The sequence below is a fragment of the Crocuta crocuta genome, unplaced genomic scaffold, assembly GCF_008692635.1.
Source record: "Crocuta crocuta isolate KB4526 unplaced genomic scaffold, BGI_CrCroc_1.0 scaffold517, whole genome shotgun sequence".
Taxonomy (NCBI): domain Eukaryota; kingdom Metazoa; phylum Chordata; class Mammalia; order Carnivora; family Hyaenidae; genus Crocuta; species Crocuta crocuta.
Window position 1 is genome coordinate 250,373 of NW_027529607.1, and position 21,832 is coordinate 272,204.

Sequence of the window (21,832 nt, forward strand, 5' to 3'; positions counted from 1 at the left end):
TTCAAAGCTTCTAAATAAATATAAAATATATATATTATATTATATAATTTTCCTAAAATGTGGTACAACTCAGTTGGTTTTTAAATGGATTCATACAGTCCACATCATATAGTAAGTAAAGTGAAGGTAATTCAGGGTCCCAAAGATAAACTTACTAAGAAAAGAATAATCATTAATAGTTCCCTCCCAATTTTCATCTTATTCAACCCTGTTTTTCCTTGTTTAAAAGAAAATGAAGCTCTAAGCTACAAAATTTTGTCAAGAACTCATACTGAATTTTCAATGCCAAAGATATAGCTGTCGATGTTATCAGAAGAGCACTGAACATGTAATATCAAAATATCTAACAATCTACATTCTTTCGATTCTATTTCTATGGCTTTGAATTTAGAATCATTTAAAGCTTTTATAAAGAATCTATAAATTCACTTGTATCTGTGTTAGAAAAAAAAACAAAACAAACACTGGGTATCTGTACATTTTGTGGTGTAAAATACATAATTGAGATTACTATTTTAAGAAGTCCTCAACCATATAACTCACACAGAATTTTATTTTACATAGTTTTACATAGTTGTGTGACTCTCACTGACACATGAATATAAAATCTATTTATAACTCTATATGAATATATAGAGATATATAAATATCTGAACTGGTAAAGAGTAACTATAAGATATAAGTGATCTCTAAATTTAAAATAAGTTACATAAATTTGGAGATAGAAATATGGTACATTATTGTTTCGGTATTATCTTACATGTGAAAGGTTTATAGCTTAAATATAGTCAGTGTTTTATTAATGAGAAAATTCTTCGAGTCAGCCTTGAAAGGTTAAGCTTGCCTTTTATTTTTATGTCCATGAAGTTAATTATTAAATTCATTTAGATGTATTTTCCTTTCTTTTACATGGTTTTCTTTTTACCAGCTGTTGTTTATTGCTTAATTAAGAGAGAAAGATCAGAGGATGTGAGCAAAAAACAGAATTCTCATAGCTCCCCTCTAAAAAAGGCTTCCACATTTCTAAATGTTTGCCCAATCCAAATTACAGATTATTTTGAAATATTACCTAAATTGTTAATTCATCTTCTGGATTCAGTAATAGTTTTAACTGTGCTATATTATTAAAGAGCACACTAAACGTTAACATACAACAAATGTTTCCCATCTAATTTTATGGTGATGTAAATGGGAATATTTTCCTTCAATTTAACATTAAAATGCATACATATTTTCATAGGTCCTTGATATGTATACTTGAGTGGTATCTTGGCATCACTCATTTGATTTTTATCAAATTACAGAGATTAATATGTCATAATACCAATCATTTTATCTCTTGAAATAATATGTGTAATGTTCCAGTCTTTGGGGGACCTTTTAAAAATACATAAAACTAATCCATCACATATGACACAAAAGCACATACACTCACCAAAGTGCAGCAGTAACATTTTCTCCAACTTTTGACACTACTTCATTAATATTTTGAATGATAGACTATTTTAATAAGGATATGTTTCTATATGATTTAGCTGGAAAAAATGTCTGTTTGTTGTAATTGCTTTTTAAACAAGAAAATGATTTTCTTGTTGGATCACTCTGCTTTAATTAAAACCTTTCATTCATCATTTTCCAACTATGGGGGAAAACACACATCCATCTGTCTTCTCACATGCATTAAAAATAAGGTTATACTCACTTCATATACTATGTTTATATTCTTTCATTCAATGTTAAGAAAGTTTCTTAATTATTTAGCCTTTTATGTCATTGTATATCATCTCCCTTGAACAAACTTTTCATGTCATATATTTATGCATTCGTTTTTTATATATCATAGTAACCGTTATTCTAATTTACATTTTAATTGTTAATTATGTCATTAATCTACAAAAAGAAACAATAAAAAACAAGAAAATTTTACCTAATATGTAGGAAAGATAGAATTTGTTAAAATGCTAAACCGTTAGGTAATTAATTATGAATTGCATCCAGAATAAATCAGAAGTTACAATAGAGTAATGATATAATTTTAGCTAATTGGCTAAAACATTTTCTACCAATGAGAGGGGGACTATAAAGTAGAAAAATGCAACCAATAATACTAAAGGTTTCCAAAAAAACAGGTATTAGATTACCATGAAAATGAATTTTAGAATAGTTTTTCTGTTTCATCTAGTCATCTTATTATCTAGTCTTACATAATTTTATACATAGCAAAAAATACTATCTAAATTATTAGTCTATATCTCATCTGTAATTTCAGAGACAAATAATCATGACATTTACTCCTTGATAAACATGGTTCGTTTTAAAGTAGTAAAAATGTCTAAATATTTTCCTGTGGAAACAGTGTCTTAATGTTTCAAAAGTATGTCAAACGACAATTTTTAGAAATATTTTCTCCATGTGTAAAATTCTAATTCTTATGTGAACATAATTTTGTGAAATCATTTTAAATCAAATATTTAAGTATCACATCATAATTACTTTACATATATAATGGTATCACTGTAAATGTATCATCTTTCTTGGGAAATATTAAGGAATATGTATATTTTGTTTTTTGAAGATATTAAATGCAATGCCTTTATCAAACATTGCAAATTAAGTACTATAGTAGAAGAGTTAAGCATTTGAATTACTCCCATTTTATTTTAATTTCCTCCTGTTTCATTTTTTAATAGTGTTATAATTTGCCAGCCGGTCTCCTGTACTGTAGAAACCTTCCTAATTCTCCAATAAGAGAAACAAAAATCCTCACAATTCTCAACATAAACTTCAATAACTGTCTATTAACTGTGCCATTTTAAGTTTGCAAAAATAATTTACTGGAGTATAATTCATATTTAATATAACTACTCAGTCAGAATGTTGCAACTGTTAGGCAAGATAAAGAAAATTACTTACGGTGCTGACTGATCATAGCACTGTTCTTTGTCATTCGTGTGGTTTTCTTTCTCCCCCTCATATTTCTATGTGTGCTTTTAATACCCGAGGAACTCAAAAATATTTCAAATCTTGATATACTTGATAATTTTTCTGAAAATCTTATATTTTTCATATTGCAATTTCTTGGGTTCTTTATCTTTTTCAACTCTAATTTTGTAGTGGTAAAGGCTTTGCACTTAACATCCTTTTTATGTTCCTTTTTAACAAGGAAAAACAGAAAATGACAAAATTCCATATTTTTTATGCCATGGAGTAGTAAAATTATTTTATATATATTGTTAGCACTTCAAGGAATATCCCTCTGCTAGGTCGAACAAAATCCTTATACAGTAATTTGTGAAACTTCTATTCAATAGAGTATTTTTGTTTCTTCTAAAACTTGGCATAGGTTTTAGATTATAGCATTCTATGAGGATGCTGGTAGATGGGTGCCGCCAGAGTATTGCAGGCAATAATATGACTAAAATTCTAATACCTTTAGTGTGCATGCATGTATTTCTAACCACTGTTATTTTTTAAGTATTTGTAAAATTAGAAAAATGACTTTTATTTCTTGAAAACTTGTCACATGCTTAGTTTGAAGTTTTACACTTCAGACGTTTTTGAGTTGCATGAAAAGTCTGCATTAATGATGCAAATATTAAAATTTCACATGAGACTCAAAAATTTCTGAATGATAGAACTCAGACTTCCAATACATCCGTACATCGTAGAGCTGAAAGTAAGCAGGGAATTTCTGCTCTAAACACATTTTTGAGACAGTTATCTGTGAGTGAAAACAGGGTATTATAACAAAAGATGAGTTTAAATCTTAACTATAGTGTTTGTTACTGTGAATGCTATAATAATACATAAGTAAAATGAGTGTAAATGTAATATATTATTTTATACTGCTGTATACATATGAAATAAATAAAACTAGGATACATATTATGCCATTTTTCCATGCATGGATCTTCCACTGACGTCCGTGGGAGCTTTGAATAAAAATCAGTGGCAAAATATGGCCCTAAGCTTAAAAACAACTAATGCTGATTTAGTAATTTTAGTCTTAATATAACAGGTCTAAGGGGACATCTGTTCAAAACTGAGTCTCATTCAAAGAAACATATGCTAGGTTTAAAAGATTTTGCGATATTTATACTTTTTAAAGTAGGCATTTAGTTCCATATGATTCTCATGATACCCACAATGAATATTTTAAGTATATATATAAATTTTCCACCTAATGTTATATTTTCTTTTTAATTTTTTTGATTTTTAGTAATACCAAGGGTCCACAAAGAGTAATATAGAAGTTTTACACAGGATATGAGTGCCTTCAAGCAATAAGAGGAAAATATTCTATCTAAAATTTTAGACCCAAATTATTTCATATTTAAAATCAATGGACACATAAGAAAAAAAAATAAAATGCATATGGGTATCATAATCCAAGAAGAAAACATACATTAAGGTATAGTTTTTTAATAATGTAAAAAATAATCTGGATGAATATTACAGAAATTTACATTCTGAAGTAACTAAAAGGTAAGAGAAAAGTGTACTTTGTAACCTAATGTGTGTGGTTTACGTAACTGATCTTCTTGAGTTCAAACTACACATACCTGAACAGAAAATTCATTTTATGAAGCAACAAGGGATAGGGAGAGGACTAGGTATTTCTCTTGCTCTTTTTGTCTAATAAAGCCAACCCTATGGTGGAAAAAAACTAATAAAAATATACAGGAATGATTCTCAAGAGAATGTTAACAGCTATAGTTACAAGTTGCTTTGTTCCCCTAGACCTGTGCCTCCTATCCCTTACTTTTACCCTTTCTGGGATTCATATCATGGACTCTTCTATGTAGCCAAGATTATGAATTTGCAGACATAAAAATTGAATTTTGTTAAATTACACTCTTCTAATTAAGGTCCAACAATGAGGAGAGGTAGGAATGCATAGTAATATCTGCCTTCATGAAAATTCTCGTTTGCTTAGAGAACCAAAGAAACTATAGGAAAATGTTAAATAATTCAATGGCCAAATAATTAAGTAATCAAATTTGTGGTCAAAACCCAATAGTAGGTCACAAGAGTAATTCAGTGTATTAAGACAATAACATAAAAGCAAAACTATAAGTAAATAGAATAGGAGAAAAGTAGAGTAGAAGAGTATGAAAACACATCACTCATGGTAAAAACAAATAGTTCTTTGTGAAACATTTTTTTCTGATACATGTGTAAAATAGGTCACAATATGAAATATATTTCTTGCTGTGAATCATTACCCAAATGTTTGAAAAGCACCTCACCATATGATCACTATTTCAAATTTAAATCTCTTTAATGCTATAGAAAGTCAGGGAAGATCTTTTCAAAAAGTTATCGCACATCTGATTCTTGATCTTTACCTTTGTAAAATATGAAGTACACTTAGCTGTGAAATTCTTATGAGAATTAAGTGAACTGACGTGTGTGAAATGCGTAGCACAATGCTAACGCACAATAAGTGGTATATTTAGTTACTAATACTGGTTTTCATCACTTTATCGCTGTTCTTGATTATCAAAAGTATGGAATATAGGCTATAAATGGAAATCATTCCTTTCTCAAAACTCCACACTGCTTTTGAGTTGTAGTTAAGCAGCCCTGTTTGCAAAATCGCAAAATGAAAGTTAACTTGCCTTTGGTATCTACTCATCAACTCAGTTCACCTTTGCCTCTCTATTTATTGGTGGTATGGAGTCCAGGAAGTAAAACTCACAGCTGCTGAGCCCCATTCATTTTTCACCCCGCCCTTTGCAACTCTCAAATAGCCCTCTATCCCCACTATTGCAAAATATATATGTATGATTGCACTAGGATATATTTACCTGATATTCTCCCTTGACCCCCAATGTGCTTTTTGAATAACTTTCTATTTCCATGCAAATAAATGTTTGTTGGAGTTACTGAATAATTGACAGAATCATATTTTTTGCATATGACGTATATCATAAAATGAATTTGGGCAGTGTTAAATAACAAAAATTCACTTGAGTAGATTTTAAAGATTTAACTGGATTTATTGAACAATTCAGAAATCTGACATCCCATCCAGCAAGTAGAAAAGAGCTCCAAAGGGCTACAGAAAGGGAAAGGTTATATAAAGCCAGGACAAGAGAAGCATAAACAAAATAAAGGACTATTTCAGACAAGATCGCCTCCCTTGAGGGGCTAACAGGGACTTATTATGTGGATTACTTCACTGGTGCTGAGCCGAGAATTCCAGACCGACTAAGACTAAAACTGCATTCCTGGGGAAGGTTGAAGCTACAATTAGGTTAGGAATAGAGCCCGCATTTGGTGATGTGGGCCTAGCAGAAGTAACTCCATGTTGGACGTGCGGTTTCCTTTTTAACAATTCCTTCCTTTTGATCAGACTGTCAGCTTGACTGAGAGATGTGATCAAAATTGAAGGCATTAGTACCCCTCTTGGCTACCACTTGCAGCTTCTGTTGTTTCTTTGTGTGGTTTCCATAGGTCACTGGTCCAGGTTCATAGTTCTTAGATTTGTCATTCTCTTTGCTTCTTTTCTGGAATTCCAGTCTTAGGGAGATCATTTTCTTGGTAGCTAGCAGCTGTGAACATGCATTTAAAGCTTTTGAGAGAATACAATGCACTAATGAGATTATTATGATTATAATAGGCAGAATAGTTTTTAATGTGTGGAGTGCACATTGGAGCCATGGTCCCCCAAACCCAACCAATCAAAATCAAAAAAAGTCAAAGAAAGATCCCCCTAAACGAGTCACCTTTTCAAGCCAAGTGGCTTATTCAATGATCTTATATAACCTGGTTTCAACTTCCACAGAAGTATTAATCCAGGTACAGCAGGTTGGTGTCAGCCCCACACAGACATCTCCTTGCTGAGCTTAAAGATAATCAAGGACTATCTTGTCCTTAAGAACTACCTTGGTCAGAAATGTCTAAAGATCTTTTTTGGGTGGCTATTGTCTTAGCATCAGATTCTACAATATATTCAAGAATTAGGGAGAGGTTTCTGATCATATTCTCATTTACGTTTACTCCTAGCCAGGGAAGTATGGCCCTGCCAAAGGAAGTAAATTGTGAGTCATGAGTGCCTCCTGAGAGGTTCTTTCTACCTCTATGGTGTGAATTTGGGGGGGTCAACTCATGAGGTGTCTTAGTCTGTGGGAAATTAGGGGCACAGTTGAATGACCTAAGAGGCATTGCCCAGGTGTGTACCAGCCATCTAGGTATTTAGGTCCAAGAAGAATGATAAGCACCATACACAAAGATAAACCCATTTAGGCCACAGACCATTCCCACTAAAGAGGTGCTGTTAATGGATTCATTTACAGACAATAATGCATTTGCCCCATTCACCCCAGGGGTCAATTAGGTTTTCAGCACATTCAGAAAGTAAATCTCATAGCCTGAAATAAAAAGTTGTTCTGAATGCCTTGCAAAGATAGGTGCTGCTGAAGAGATCTCTTAGTGACTGGGGACAGATCTGATCCAGATACTCATGGCAATGTGGGGTGGGATTGTACAAAGATTTACATGGGTATATGGGTCTAATTGCATAAATACAGTTATAACTGGAGAAAGGAAAAAACAAGGCACTGGATATATTGATCATAAAAGTGGAACTTGGTAAGAGACTTCTAAGAGGGATTGACTGGAGTTCACCCCCATTAGCAATGGTGTAGGAAATATGGATGAGGGTGTTATCTTTCCAGGTCAATGCCAGCATAAAGGAAAGAAAGAGAAGTGGTGAAAAACCTTTCATGTTCAGTTAAAGTATGAAGTGGGGATCTGGTGTCTTGGGTGGAAGCAGTCTACACCGATGTCAGCCACTTCTATTCCTTGTCAGTTTGATTTTAGGGGTCTTCAGCATCTGTACAGGCCAAGATGTCAGGTAAAGCTTCTCTAGCTATGAGATGTGTACCTTAGATTCAGCGCCTTCTAGTTTTGCAGCAGTGTCAGTGATCAAAAGGACTTGGTAATGTTCCTTCTAGTGGGGCTGAGCTTTATGTTTTCAGAATACTGGCTCTAGGCTTCAGCTAATGACCAACAAACAGAATTCTTTTGATTTGGGATCTCGGCAGACTTCTTTAACCTGTTGATACTTACAGACATGAAACAATTATAATATATAAGACATTAAATAAGACATTATTTACATATTTATTAACATATATTAATATAAGACATTAAATACTTTCGGTAATGAGTCATACTAACATGACGAGGGATCAGCAGGAAGGTGTACACCAACAGACATTGGTTTACTGGTGACTATCTCATGTAGAGTTAGTTTGTTGCCCGAAAGGGGTCTGCGAATAGTCAGTGAGGCCAGAGGCAATACCTTAGGCCAAAGGAGTCCAGTGTTTCAATAAGTTTAGAGGTTTTGAGTTTGATGATCCCATTAGTTTTCTCAACCTTGCCTGATGATTGAGCATGACAGAGACAGCAAACATTCCAAGAAGTTTGGAAGATTTTCACTAAGGCTCATATGATTTATCCAGTGAGGTGGGTGCCTCAGTCACTGGAGATTGCGGAACGTATACCCCAAGTGGGAAACACATTCTCTAATAATCTCATTGCCACAGTGAGAGCATCAGCTTTGTGGCAGGGGGAGGCTTCAAACCATCTGTAAACATAAATAAAATAAGAAATACGTATCAATAACCCACAATAAGTGGCAGTTGAATAAAGTCTAGCTGCAGGTGCTTAAAAGGACCAGAGGCCATAAGTCTGAGGCCTCTTAGGACAAAAATAGTTTTTCCAGTACTATGGATCTGACAGGTTAGATGTTGATAGTAAACTGTTTTCACAATTTTATAGAAGTTGCTACACCAATGTTTATTCATAATTTGAGTCATCTTAAATGCGTCATGGCAGATAAAGGAATGCAAAATTCTAAAGTTGGAGTTTACTAGGGAGCCAAGATGAACCATCATCTTGGGTCTCCCATAGCCCCAACTGTTTAATTTACAACCACTGTTTGCCTTTATTTTTTTCTGACTCAGGAGCAGACAATTGCTGTGTGCCAAGACCATCAGGATGACAAAAAAGTCTGACAGTGAGGGGTTAGTTTTTGCCAAAGCAGAATAAAGTCCACCACCTGAGCTGCAAGTTTTAAGATTCTGTCGCTGCTGTCTGTGCAGGAAAGTTAGTGTGGGCCTCAATTTTGATGACAGTAATTTCAGAAGGTAAAAGAATAGCATTAAGAAGTTTTTTTACTTGTCTGTTTTTGATTGTGGTCTCAGAGAGCAAAAGAAAACCACTTTGTTTCACAACATCCCCCAAAGCATACTGGCTGTAGTATAAATATTAACAGTTTGTCCTTCCGGTAACTGACATGCTCTGGTAAGGGCCTGAGCTCTGCTTGTCTGGCTGACTTTGATTGTGGAAGATGCCCCCTTTCAAATAGTCCTTATTGGAAAGCAAGACCCTAGAGAGCTTGGAAATGTCTTTCTTCATTTCTACAGTAAGACCTGTAAACAAACAAGATTACATCAGGATTAGTTAAAGGGCTGCCGTGTAAATCTGCAGTTTAAAAAAAATTTTTTTTAATGTTTTTACTTATTTCTGAGAGAGAGAGCACCAGTGTGAGCAGGGTAGGGTCAGAGAGAGAGGGAGACACAGAATCCGAAACAGGCTTCAGGCTCTGAGCTGGCTGTCAGCACAGAGCCTGATGCAGGGCTCAAACCCATGAGCCATGAGACCATGACCTGAGCTGAAGTCTGATGCTTAACCGAATGAGCTACCCAGGTGCCCCAAATCTGCAGTTTTTAGTATCTGCTCTATCGAATGGATCTTTTCCCCCAGTGGTTCTAATTGTAGACTTCTTGAAGTTGTAATTTCTGAGCTGGGCAGACCCAGTTTTCCAGACCTGTCCTTGGGTTGTTCAAAATGGTTTTATTGCCCTCTTTTCTGTTTACTTAATCACAATTTTTATTTCCTTATTATGAAAGCTAGGGTTTTAAATTTCTTAAATAAAGCAGTCATATTAATCTGTGACTAAATGTCTCAAGGGGAGCATTTATATTTGAAAAGAAATCTATCAATGCATGTAAAAACTTCTGTTGAGAACATTGTGTAATTGCTTTTGTTTTGTTTCATCCTACATACCTACTTTTCTTTGAGAGCAGTTGCTAATCATTGGGTCATTGCTCAACCAGTCTGCCTGGGAGTAAGAAACATTTAATGAATGTTGCAATTATCTAATTTGGAACACAGTCAGCCTCCTCTTTCTCCCTTTATCATTGTGAGTGACTCTTAATCATGAAAAAAGAGAAGAAAACAAGTGTTAGTGTGGTGAATTGCATAAGCCTGAAACTGATTTGTATCCTGAAAGTGTGAGAGTTTTTATATTCTTAGTTGTGTTTCCTAATTAACAATGGAGAGAAAGGGTGACTTCAAGGTTTTCTGGCAATATCTTTTTTCTCAAAGTTGATGTGTGTCTGTGTGTGTATGCATGAGTGTGTGCAAGTGTGTGTGTGTGTGTGTGATGGAGAGAGGTATTAACCAACAAAAAAGAGACTCATGGAGGAATACATGAAGGGAATCATCTTATAGACAAACACATGTATTCTGTGCTCCTTTATTAACTAATATTTAGAATATCAGAATGCTTGGCTGAAAGACAATGATATATTTGATCTTCAACACACTGCCATGAGCTTTTCCACATGTGGGCAATCAATGGTCAATTTCTTTTCACGTTTTGTGATAATAGCCTTATTTTACTGGGTTACACAGACCACAAAGAGAAAACACAATGGTTACAATAAAATGTACAAAGTAAAGTTGAATTACAGAGAGAAAGTAAAGAAATATGAGGCCAAAAAGAAAGGAAGAGAATTTAACCATTGTCTTCCTTTATTCTCCAGTAAGTTTTAAGAGATTGAGAAGCAGTTATGATTTTCAAAGTTCATGTAGTCATCTAGATACGTAAGTTAAAATAAGGAGAAAAGTAATGAAAATAAATGATAGTTGGGTAATTCTAATTAAGATACAATAAAGAATGAGGTAAAGTGATATGTTGGACCCTAGGAAGGAGTAAAATAGAGAAAGGATATGTAAATTTTATTTTAAAATCTAGGAATACCAAACTATCTCATTGGGATGCCTCTGTAAATGCTCGTTTTGTGTGCATTGTTTCTCTGACAAGGATGTATGGATTTACATGACAATGTGTGCAAATATTACTGAGTTCAAAGGTGTCTCAATAATTTTAAGAAAATGTGCTTGCAATGATAAGAACCAGAACAGGAGAGAAACTGGAAATACTGTTTACAGATCATGCAGAATCAGTTGACACTGGCAAAACATTTCATAAAGCTATATGACAAGTTTACAACACTGTGATTATTCGTCAAGAGTATTGCTACTGAGGTGGGAAGAATGTTTTCAACTGCAAATCAGTTAGGTGGACTGATCAAGGTATACTGGGTATTTTTAAAGTTTAGATATAAAGCACAGTTTTAGTTTAAATGCAATACTTCCTTTAGTGCTAGAAGAGTCTATTTCAGTATTAGATATAATAATAATGAAAAGATGAAAATAAATGCTGCAAATAATGAAGCATTACATATTTAGATAATGTTATGACATAATTCATGACATTAAAAAAAAAAAAAAAAGAGAAAGAAAGAAAAGCTGGGACCGGCACCTGGGTGGCTCAGTGCGTTAAGCAACTGACTTTTTAAAATAATTTTCTTATGTCTTTATTTTATTTTGAGAGACAGAGAGTGGTCACAGGAGGGGCAGAGAGAGAGGGAGACACTGAATGGGAAGACAGGCTCCAGGCTCTGAGCTACCTGTCAGCACAGAGCCAGGTGCGGGGCTCGAACCCATAAACTATGAGATCATGACCTGAGCTGAAGTTGGACGTTTAGCCGACTGAGCCATTCAGGCGCCCCAAGCAATTGGCTTGTAATTTTGGTCCATTCATGTCATGATCCCAGCATCATGAGATTAAGCCCCACCTCCAGCTCTGTGCTGAGCATGGAGTCTGCCTGGAATTCTCCCTCCCTCTGCCCCTTTCCTCATGCAGCTCTCTCTCTCTCAAAATTAATATAAGAAAGAAAGAAAGAAAGAAAGAAAGAAAGAAAGAAAGAAAGAAATTGAGATAACAAGACCTCTATTGTGAATCTTTAGCTAGGAAGCAAGTGAGCACAATTAACTTGCGGACTGGACTAGTAAAAATGGAGCAGATGGACAGAGCTGGGAGACATTTCAGAAAACAGATTATACTTGCTCCCTGACTGATGAAGGAGAGGGAGAGGTAACTGTGACTGGGGTTTTGGGTGCACCTGAGTGGATCATGCTGTACTTAAACAAGGTAAGATAAAAGAAAGAAAAAGAGTTGTGAGGGCGGTAGTCTTACTTGTAGCAGGACTTGCTAATTTCCTTTTATCATTCAATTTTGCTATGCTTGCTATCCAAGTGGAAATTGAACTGAGTTATATTTAAGCATACCATAAAATTTTAGATTTTTATCCTTATATCAAATAATAGTCTCTCTAATGTATTCTAGTTTACTCTCTGTAGAGTAATATATTATTACTAGAAAAATTTAAATTACATCTCTGAGGTGGAACTTTTTCATTATGTTTATGTGGAAATAATTACATATGTAATAGGTTATACATATGTAATATGTAAATTAGAAATGTTTTTAAGGGTTTTCCTTTTTTTCCCCTGTGCAACACTGGCTAGTGTATATGCCAAAAGGGATCTTGACTAATTTTAAAAAGGATGCAGATTAAGTCAAACCCTCTCACTCTTTTTGTGACACATGCATGATATTACATAACGAAGAGGAAGATATATAAATAAAAATAAAGATATAAGAATCATAAAAATCTATTTATTTATATTCAATTTCCATCTGAGTTCAAATAACATTTTCAGCAGATTTTTAAAAAAAATCCTAACACCTTCATGTTGTTTGACCTTTATTCATCAACTCCCATCTAAACTCTATCAGCAATGAATCTTATTTTCTGTTTTACTTCTTTGTAAATGGACCCCACAGAATAATAGACTTTTAGTGCAGAGCAAATCCTTGAAAATATTCTGGTCCTTAACCTATCTATAAAGAAAATGAGACAAATGTAGACCAACTGATGGAAGAGCATAACCATGAACTTAACGTCCAAACCTTATCTCTTGACTGAATTCTTAACCTGTGCCAGGCTACATTTCTAGTCCCTGTGTCTTATTTTAACTTGAAATCCTAGGAGTAACTATATTTAAAAAATACAAAAATAAGTTATAGCATCTAGAACTTCACTTTATATTTTTAAATTTCAATGTTCTCCCTATGCCACATGCTCATTTCTAAGGATGGTTCTCATGTATAAGGCACCATGCAATGTGGCCTAAGAAACTAAAGACAGTTTTGACTGTCCTTTTACGGTTTATATTTAGAATAAAATGTTGTTTTAACATATGCATTTTTATTCCTGTTAACAACATGCTATGTTGGCAGTGAATAAGCAAAACTAAAGTCAAACAAATATGAGTACATCTCCCAGAGAAATCCCATTTAGCAACTGCTCCTTCACCAGGAATAGGTCTGAATAACCAGACTTTATAAAATCATCATCAACTAACTTCAACTAATTTAGTGAAATACTGAAAGAAAAATAAGAAGGTAGGTAAAGGGTGGTTTTAGTTGTTAACTATTCACCCTGTTGGAGAGGGAGAGGTTTCCATCTTAGGGTTATGGGGATAGAAAACACATGACATCTGACACTGGATAGACAGATGAAATTGACAACAATTTATGAGTCACATATTTTCACAGACTAGGGGAAAAGGATATCACACAGACACAGGGCCACACGTGCAGGGGGTATGAGAAGCAGGCCTTTTTTTGATATCAAGAGGGAGGGATTCTCTCTGGTTCCTGCTAGAGGGTGTGACCAGGGAGAATTCAGTGGAGCTAGCAGGGAAATGAAACCTCACTCCTTAAGAGTGAACTGAGCCTGGTCCCACTGATCAGCAGAGCTGTTTGGCTCTTTGGATCTTCTTTTCCAGAGGAGAATGCAGGAGATGAGATTAGACCATTCAAGGAACTCTAAGATAGGCCAGATGTCAAGGTGGCCCATAATATTGTGGGCTTTAATTTTAGCCCTCATACCAAATTGACCCTCTGATGTCTTGACATCAATTTTTACCGTGGTGATGAACTGAGATTTTTAGGTAGGAGAAGTACCTCTAAGATGTGAAGTAAGCACTTGACCAGGAGGAAGAGACAGCATGATGAGAAAAACAACTATTTTGAGTTGCTGCCTAGGCATTTCACAGGATGATAACCCTGCTTAGACCCAGACAGAGTCTGGACATTTAGATAAGGACCTAAGCTTAGGATTCCCATCAAAAGTTCCTGCTTTGCTTTTCCTGGGGCACCTTTTAAAACAACCACTTAGAATTAAGCCACTGAAAAGTTAGCAATCTCCACCCCAACCATCTTCTAGGTACTTACTACCCTGCTCTCTATCTCCTGCTTTCTCATGCCCTGGGACAGGACAGGGGATTGCCCTTTCCCTGGCTCTTTGCTCCCACCCTGAGATTTGTAAGTAGGAAACCTTGTGACTTTACTTCCTTTGTGTGATTGTGTCGAAACTGTGTTATTGATCAAAATAAACTTGGGGTTTTACTTCCCCAAAGTGGAAGTTCAGACGCGGAGCTGACTGACAGATTTGTATGGGTGGCTTATGCCTCCTCATTCAGCAGATCATAAACTGCATATTTTAAATTTAATACATCTGCTACTGGGTGCCCAACACGGAGGGCCACATAGTGAGGTGACCTTCAAAAACATGACCTTTAGAGGTCTTCCCTTTATGGCCAATAAAGGGAATTAAGGAACCTGTGTGGCATTAGTACAGGGACTGCATGTCCCCAGGGCATGTGGCTTTAGGCTAAACCATATGTGTGGCAATCACAGGGGGTTATTTGCTCTCTTTGGAATTCTTTGAAGGGCCCATTAAGCCTCTCAATTAAACTGGCTGCCTGAGGTGTACTGGGAACATGGAAGTTGTACTGAATGTCTTCTAGAAGAGCCCAATATTGCCTGTTTTTAGAAGTGAGATGAATGCCTTGGCCAGCTTCAGTAATCTCTGAAATTCCAAAGTGGGTAGAGAGTATACTGGCAAAGGCTTGAATTGTGGCCTTAGTACACGTAGTAACATCTGTTACCTTGATTTGTATTTTAGGTCCCTGTGAGGCAAGAGTGCTTTACCTCAAAGGAAACAATTCTTTCATAATACACCAAGAGTTTATAAAAATGTACATACAGAGCCATTTTCTGGCCAGGGTATGTGGTGCTCAGGTGACTGCTTGATGTACGGCCAATTGTGCTGATCCTTAGATCTTGTTGTTTATCAAGGACATCCTGAATAAGAATGAAAAGCAGCAACATTCCACCAAGTTCCATCATGTATAAAAATAGTGGCAATATAGCCCATAAAGTATATAAACTGCCTTTAATTATTCACTCAGTTGCTCCTAAGGGGCTCTCCATGTTACTAAGTGGTCTGGGAGAGGGTTGATCTCCTCTGGCACCATGTCCTCTATCAAGGAACTGAGGAGAGGTGAGGCTATACCATCCTGCAGATGGGATATGTCAGAGGGTCAGATCTGACTCCTGCTTGTAGAAGAAGGGCTGGATAACTGTGCAAAGCTTGTGTGTGTTAGTTCCATGACCCAACGCATAACAGCCGGCTTGGTATGGAGGACTAGTTGTTCAGGGTCTGTGAGAGACTGTTTTCAGAAGAGCTCAGTGTGTGGCCAACAACTACCACTCTAATGGTACATAGTGCAAGGGCAAGGAGAACAGTTTCCTTTATCAGAAGTCCACAGGAATCTTACGACCTGGTGCAGACCTTCTGCATAGAGGAAGAGAAAAACCTGGCAACCCAGAGGTTCCTATAGACAGCTGTCTCCTTTTCCAAGGTTAGGCGATGTTCCCAGGGTCAGGTACACCTCTAGTAACATCCTTCTGTCTAGGGTGCTAGTCAGGCAATTAAACCCACGATTAGATTAGCCCTTTGGTATGCCAGTAATCAGCAGCTCTAAGACAAGCCCAGGCACATTGGCTATGGACTTTTTTTTTTTAATTTTTTAATGTTTGTTTATTTTTGAAAGAGACAGAGTGCAAGCAAGGGAGGGGAAGAGAGTGGTACACAGAATCCAAAGCAGGATCCAGGTTCCAATGAGGGGCTGGAACTCACAAACTATGAGATCATGACCTGAGTGAAAGTCAGATGCTTAACTGACTAAGCCACCCAGGGGTCCCTGCTAGGGACCTTTTATTGAGATGGCAGTTGTGTTACGTCTTCCATTGTCTGGGGAGTGGCTGGTACCCAATACTCTTTCCCCTTCTTTTTGTTTTTTTGTTTGTTTGTTTATCTGGGTTTTTTAAAGCGTTGCTTGGTCCATGAGTTGCCAGGGATATATACCTACACTTTGAGGTCAGGAAAATACTTGGGATAGCAGCAAGGAAAACAGTAGCACAGGAAATGGGCAAGGCAGCTCCCATTGCCTGAAGGACTCTTAAGTGACTTATTCAGTGACTTAGTTCCCATGATTAATTCTCTCTAGATTGGCAATGTCCTTCCTTTCCACAAATCTCATAATGAGCCACCCCTGGACTCCCTCTGATGGTATCCAACCACAGTAATGTCCTGATGGCTGTTCCAAGCAGCTAGTAATGGTTACCAGGTTAAATCCAGTGACCAGAGAGCTCTAGCTTATTTCTTGGTAAGTGGAACCGAAGCACCAGAAGACCAGGTAGGGAGCTGTGTTACCCCGCTTTTATAGGCAGAGGTCCTAGAGACACCTGCCAAATGTAGACTGAAACAGACAGAACATCATGCTGAGGTATAGACAATTCACAACAATTGTCTTCTTTAGAACAAGAGCATTTTGGGGCGGAAAGGGAGGGCAATACCTGCTAAAGACAACACAGTGCCCCATAGGCCAAAGTGCAAGTCCACCAGGAATGAGGCAGCCTTCCCTGTGTCATGAAACCATTTAGTTATCCAAGAGCAGCTAATTCTAGCTGACTGGGTCTCCTTGGTCATGGTCGGATCATCCTGTAAAGGGTTGTTTAACTTGCCTTCTAATCACTCCATTGGTGAGGAGAGAATTTCTGCTCCAGAGGAATGGAGTTGGAGACTATGGAGCATCTAACACTGGACAGAGTAGACCAACAGCAGTTTGTTAGTCACATATAATCAAAGCCCTGGGGTGGAAAGTGGCAGGAAGGATACTGCACAGGGCCATGGGGTTGCCCTCAGGAACAGAGCGAACAACCAGGGGCTGTGGAGGCAGATCTTTGTGACATCAAGAGGGTGAGTTGTTCCCTAATTCTGGTGAGATAGGGAAGACTTTTTGAATAGGCTTGTTCGGTAAGCTAGTAGGGAACCGACACCCACATTCACATGACCCCTTTGATCAGCAGGGTTGTCCTGCTAGGAAATATTACATTTGGGAGAAGAGTGGAGAGAGAAACTTGGAGTTAGGTTATTTCGAGTCTTCCTGGTTATGACAGATATCAAAGCAACCCATATATTGGGCTTAATTTTGGCCATTAAGAATTAACAGTATGCCATTTTAGAGGACCCAAATCCATGAGAACCCTTGAAGAATTTAAGTCTTGGTCAGGCTTGATTCAAACCAAATTTGTCAGATATTAAGCTTCGATTCTTTGAAAGGTTTTCTATATTGTCTTTCAAAGTAGAGCATTTTCCAAAGTGAAAACTAAACTTTTTATAAACACAGATCCCCCAGCAACGATGGGGTTCTTGTGGGAGGGTCTTTTTGTCATCAATTCTGAAATTCCATATCATGTAATTTGATGTGGATCTATTTCCATTTGAATTGCAGATATTTATTAAGCTCCTTCAATCTTTAAACCCAAGCCTTTCAGTGTTTGGATATTTTTTTAATTATTGCTTTCATCATTTCTTCCCTTATCGTTTCCAACTTTTTAAAATTCCTTATTATTTGAATATTGAACCCCCTCTACTAACCTACCATCATTCTTCATGATTTCTTCCCTACTTTCTACAAAATTTAAATTTGCTTTCTCAGAGATTTTTTTATGTTTATCTTCCAACCTTATATTGAGTCTTTTTAACTTCATTATTGTATTATTAAGTCTAAAAGTTCTTCATGTTTTCTCAAAATTCTTTTTAAGGTATTTTGAACTTTTTTCATGCATGCAGTAGTTTCTCTTATTCATCTGAAGAGACTGATGATAATTTACATTGCATTTATAGTGTGTCTTTCCAGGAATTATGGTAGGGATGTTTTGCAAATGTCTGGTGACATTTACACTTAGCTGCATACCCATAATTAAGAACAGTACTCTCGAGGCTGCTGGGTGGCTATGTCGGTTGAGCTTCCAACTTTGGCTCAGGTCATGACCTCACAGTTCTTGTGTTCAAGCCCCCCATGGGGCTTTCTGCTATCAGCGCAGAACCCACTTCAGATCCTCTGTCTCCCTCTCTCTCTGCCCCTTCCTTGCTCTCACTCTCTTTCTCAAAATAAATAAACATTTAAAAAAAAAAGGAAGATAAGTTACAAACAGAGAGGGAGGCAAACCATAAGAGATTCTTAAATGCATCACTGAGGGTGATGGGGTTGTGGGGGGAGGGTAAAATAGGTGATGGGCATGGAGGAGGGCATCTGTTGGGATGAGCACTGGGTGTTGTACGTAAGTGATGAATCACGGAACCCACTCCTGAAGCCAGGACTGCACTGTATGTGAGCTAATTTGACAATAAATTATTATTTTTTTAATTTACAAAAAGAACACTATTCTAAATTGCTGAAAGTAAAAGCTGTCTTAGTGTAGAAAGCTTGTTGTATATGTTTGTCTATAGGGTGATCTTGCTGGATCATTTAATTAAGGAAACCCCAATGTCAATATGTTCAGTATATTTTTCTTAGGTTAGTTAGAGATATCCAGAGAAATATTTTTGGGTCTTCTCCTGGGCACATGCATTCTGAAAGTTAATTGGGGAAAGATGGCTGGAAGACTCAAAATCCTAAGTTTTTTGGGTTTGATGATCTCACATTAAACTGTACCTGCTGTCTTCTGATGTAGGCACCTCTGGTTTAACCTCCTTAGAGAATAAATCTCCTGTCTTCTAACCAGAGTGGATAATTGATCACCTACTTATGCACAGTGGATGAGGGAAACCTGGGAGTCTAATTGCTTCTCAATGACATTTTTGATCTTTCTTTTTATTTTTATATTCACTCCCACTTCAGAACTAATCTGTTCTATTAATTCCTGAGCCTTTGGAATATTCTGTGGGATAAATCAGATTTTTTTTCTTCAAACTCTTAACTTCCAGCTCAAAATTAAATATTTTCAAAATTAGTAAGTCGAGGGGCGCCTGGGTGGCTCAGTCGGTAAAGCGTCCGACTTCGGCTCAGGTCATGATCTCACAGTTCGTGGGTTCGAGCCTCGCATAGGGCTCTGTGCTGACAGTTCTGAGTCTGGAGCCTACTTCAGATCCTGTATCTTCCTCTCTCTCTGCCCCTCCCCTGCTCATGCTGTCTCTCTCTCNTCCCCTTACCCTCTCCCCCACCCCCATCAACCCTCAGTTTGTTCTCAGAATTCAAGAGTCTCTCATGGTTTGCCTCCCTCCCTCTCCCTATTTTTCCCCCTCTTCTCNCTCAGAAATAAATAAAACATTAAAAAATTTTCAAAATTAATAACTCAATAAAAGTTGGTGATCCACTTCCAAAATGTTGTTACAGTTGTTTTCTCACTGTTGTTGTTGTCGTTTTGTCTTTTACTTGTTCTTGTAGGGTTTTCCATATAAAATGCTCTTTTCATTTATGTGAAGTTTTATAAAAAGTTAAATTTTGTGCACGAATTCATCCCCTCTCTCTTTTTAACTGGAAGCTTAAAAATAAGCTTTGCACATAATGAGCAAAGCCTTGTAACAGAAAGCCATGAAGAAATCTGCTCTTAGATTATTGAGTCTGTGCAATTCTTATTAATTATTTTATGTTTACTTATTTTTGAGAGAGAGGAAGAGAGACAGAGCATGAACAAGGGAAGGGCAAAAAGAGAGGGAGACACAGAATCCAAAGCAGGCTCCAGGCTCCCAGCTGTCGGCACAGAGCCTGACACAGGGCTTGAACTCACAAATGGTGAGATCATGAACTAAGCTGAAGTCGGATGCTTTACTGACTGGGTCACCCAGGAGCCCTGAGAAACTAATAACTTAAATGTAAGATATAAATAATGCTCCCATTACATATCAATATGACATTATAAACTATGGTATGGGATCTCTATGTTTCCAAATGTGACTATTACACTAATTTATTTTTTACTTTGGTTTGTAACAACTTTATCATTATCTTGAAATCTATCAAAACTTTAGATCAATAATGTGAAAACCAGATATGTCATATGTGTTGTGATATTTGATATATATTAGAACGGTCAACTGTCTTTCAGGTTATGTCTTACATCTGAAAAACCAGTTTGAAACCTGATAGTGCTTTTCTCTTAATACGTTGGTTTATTCATCATATTATTTTACTTTGAATAGTGCCTGAAATTAGTGTCCAAATAGTATCAGGCAACTAGCAAGCTTTAGTACTTGAGGTCAATTTAATTACACTGTGCATGACAGAAACTAGGCCATTTGGGTATTGCCTTTGCCACCAGCAATTGACACCTGAGTGTTAATGAGCTGGTAATTAAGAGCTGGCACAGACAGACACATTTTACTGTTTGGGACTAGGGTAACCGTATGCTCCATAACTTCGGTGCTAAGTATTTTGCTAGCTCCAGGATTTACACAATTATGTTTGTGAGGGTGTTTTTTTCCTATGCCATGGTAAAAAAATAAACATAAAAATAAATAAAAACCAGCTACTTTAAAGATTTGGAAAAAACTAAATGTAGTTTAGATTTTTATGTAGTAGTGATTCGTTTCAGTTTAAAACCATATTCACAGGACTTCTGTTTTGAAAAGTCTTTTCTAACATAAAAATAGCACCTAACTAACTTACCATGAATGTATATGCATATACATAGGATAGGCAGCCCCTGGGATGGCCCCTAATGATTTCCATCTCCTGGTACCGAACACTTGAATTCCCCCCCTTTGAGAAGGTAGTTGAGATATGGGGCCCACTTCCATGGAACAGAATGTGGTTCTAATGTTAGGTTATAAAAAGGTGATGTTTTCCTTCTTGAGAAGCTTCTTATATACTCTCTCGTTCTCTTTTGGATTGCTTGCAGAGATTTGGAGGCAGCTCTGTGGTGAGACCCACGCGGCACGAGATCAAGGTCTATCAACAAACACATGAGCGAGTTCTGAAGCAGATCCCCTTCCCCAGGCTCCACCTTCAAAGGAGACCAGAGCTCCTGCCAACAGCTGGAGTGCAATACCAGAAGAGCCTGAGTCAGAAACACCCAGTTAACGTGCACTAAGAGTTTTGAATCATACATATTTGGAATATATTGTTATGCAGCAACAGATAACTAATACACTATGGAAGTGAAAATCCTATTGTCTGCCACAGAAATATGAATTCTTGATTTTTTCTGATGTGATGTGTATAATCAAACAATACGTACAATGTACATGCATCATTTCTTTGCCTTCCTCTCCAATTTTCTGCTCTCCTTTCTTCCTCTTCTCCTCCCTACCTCACACAAAAGTCCCCATCACTTTCTTGATTAATCTTCTATTGGCTTAAAAAAAATAAAACTGTTCTCATCAGATGAAAAATGTATTAACTTTTGTGAATTTTAGTTGTGGGAATTACTTCTAATTTTCTTCTTTGAAAGAGTTTGCTTTTCCATCGAACCCTCTGTAGGACATAG

General features: G+C 36.7%; 1 protein-coding gene across 1 annotated transcript in view; it reads left to right on the top strand.

Annotated features, from left to right (window-relative positions):
* PCDH10 (protocadherin 10) overlaps positions 1 to 21,722 on the top strand; it is a 67,471-nt gene extending 45,749 nt beyond the window's left edge. Inside the window, exon 6 of the mRNA XM_077761938.1 lies at positions 21,245 to 21,722. Within this exon, the coding sequence (XP_077618064.1) occupies positions 21,245 to 21,312 (68 nt within the window). The 3' untranslated portion in view covers positions 21,313 to 21,722. The remainder of the gene's footprint in view (positions 1 to 21,244) is intronic.
* The last annotated feature ends 110 nt before the right edge of the window (positions 21,723 to 21,832 follow it).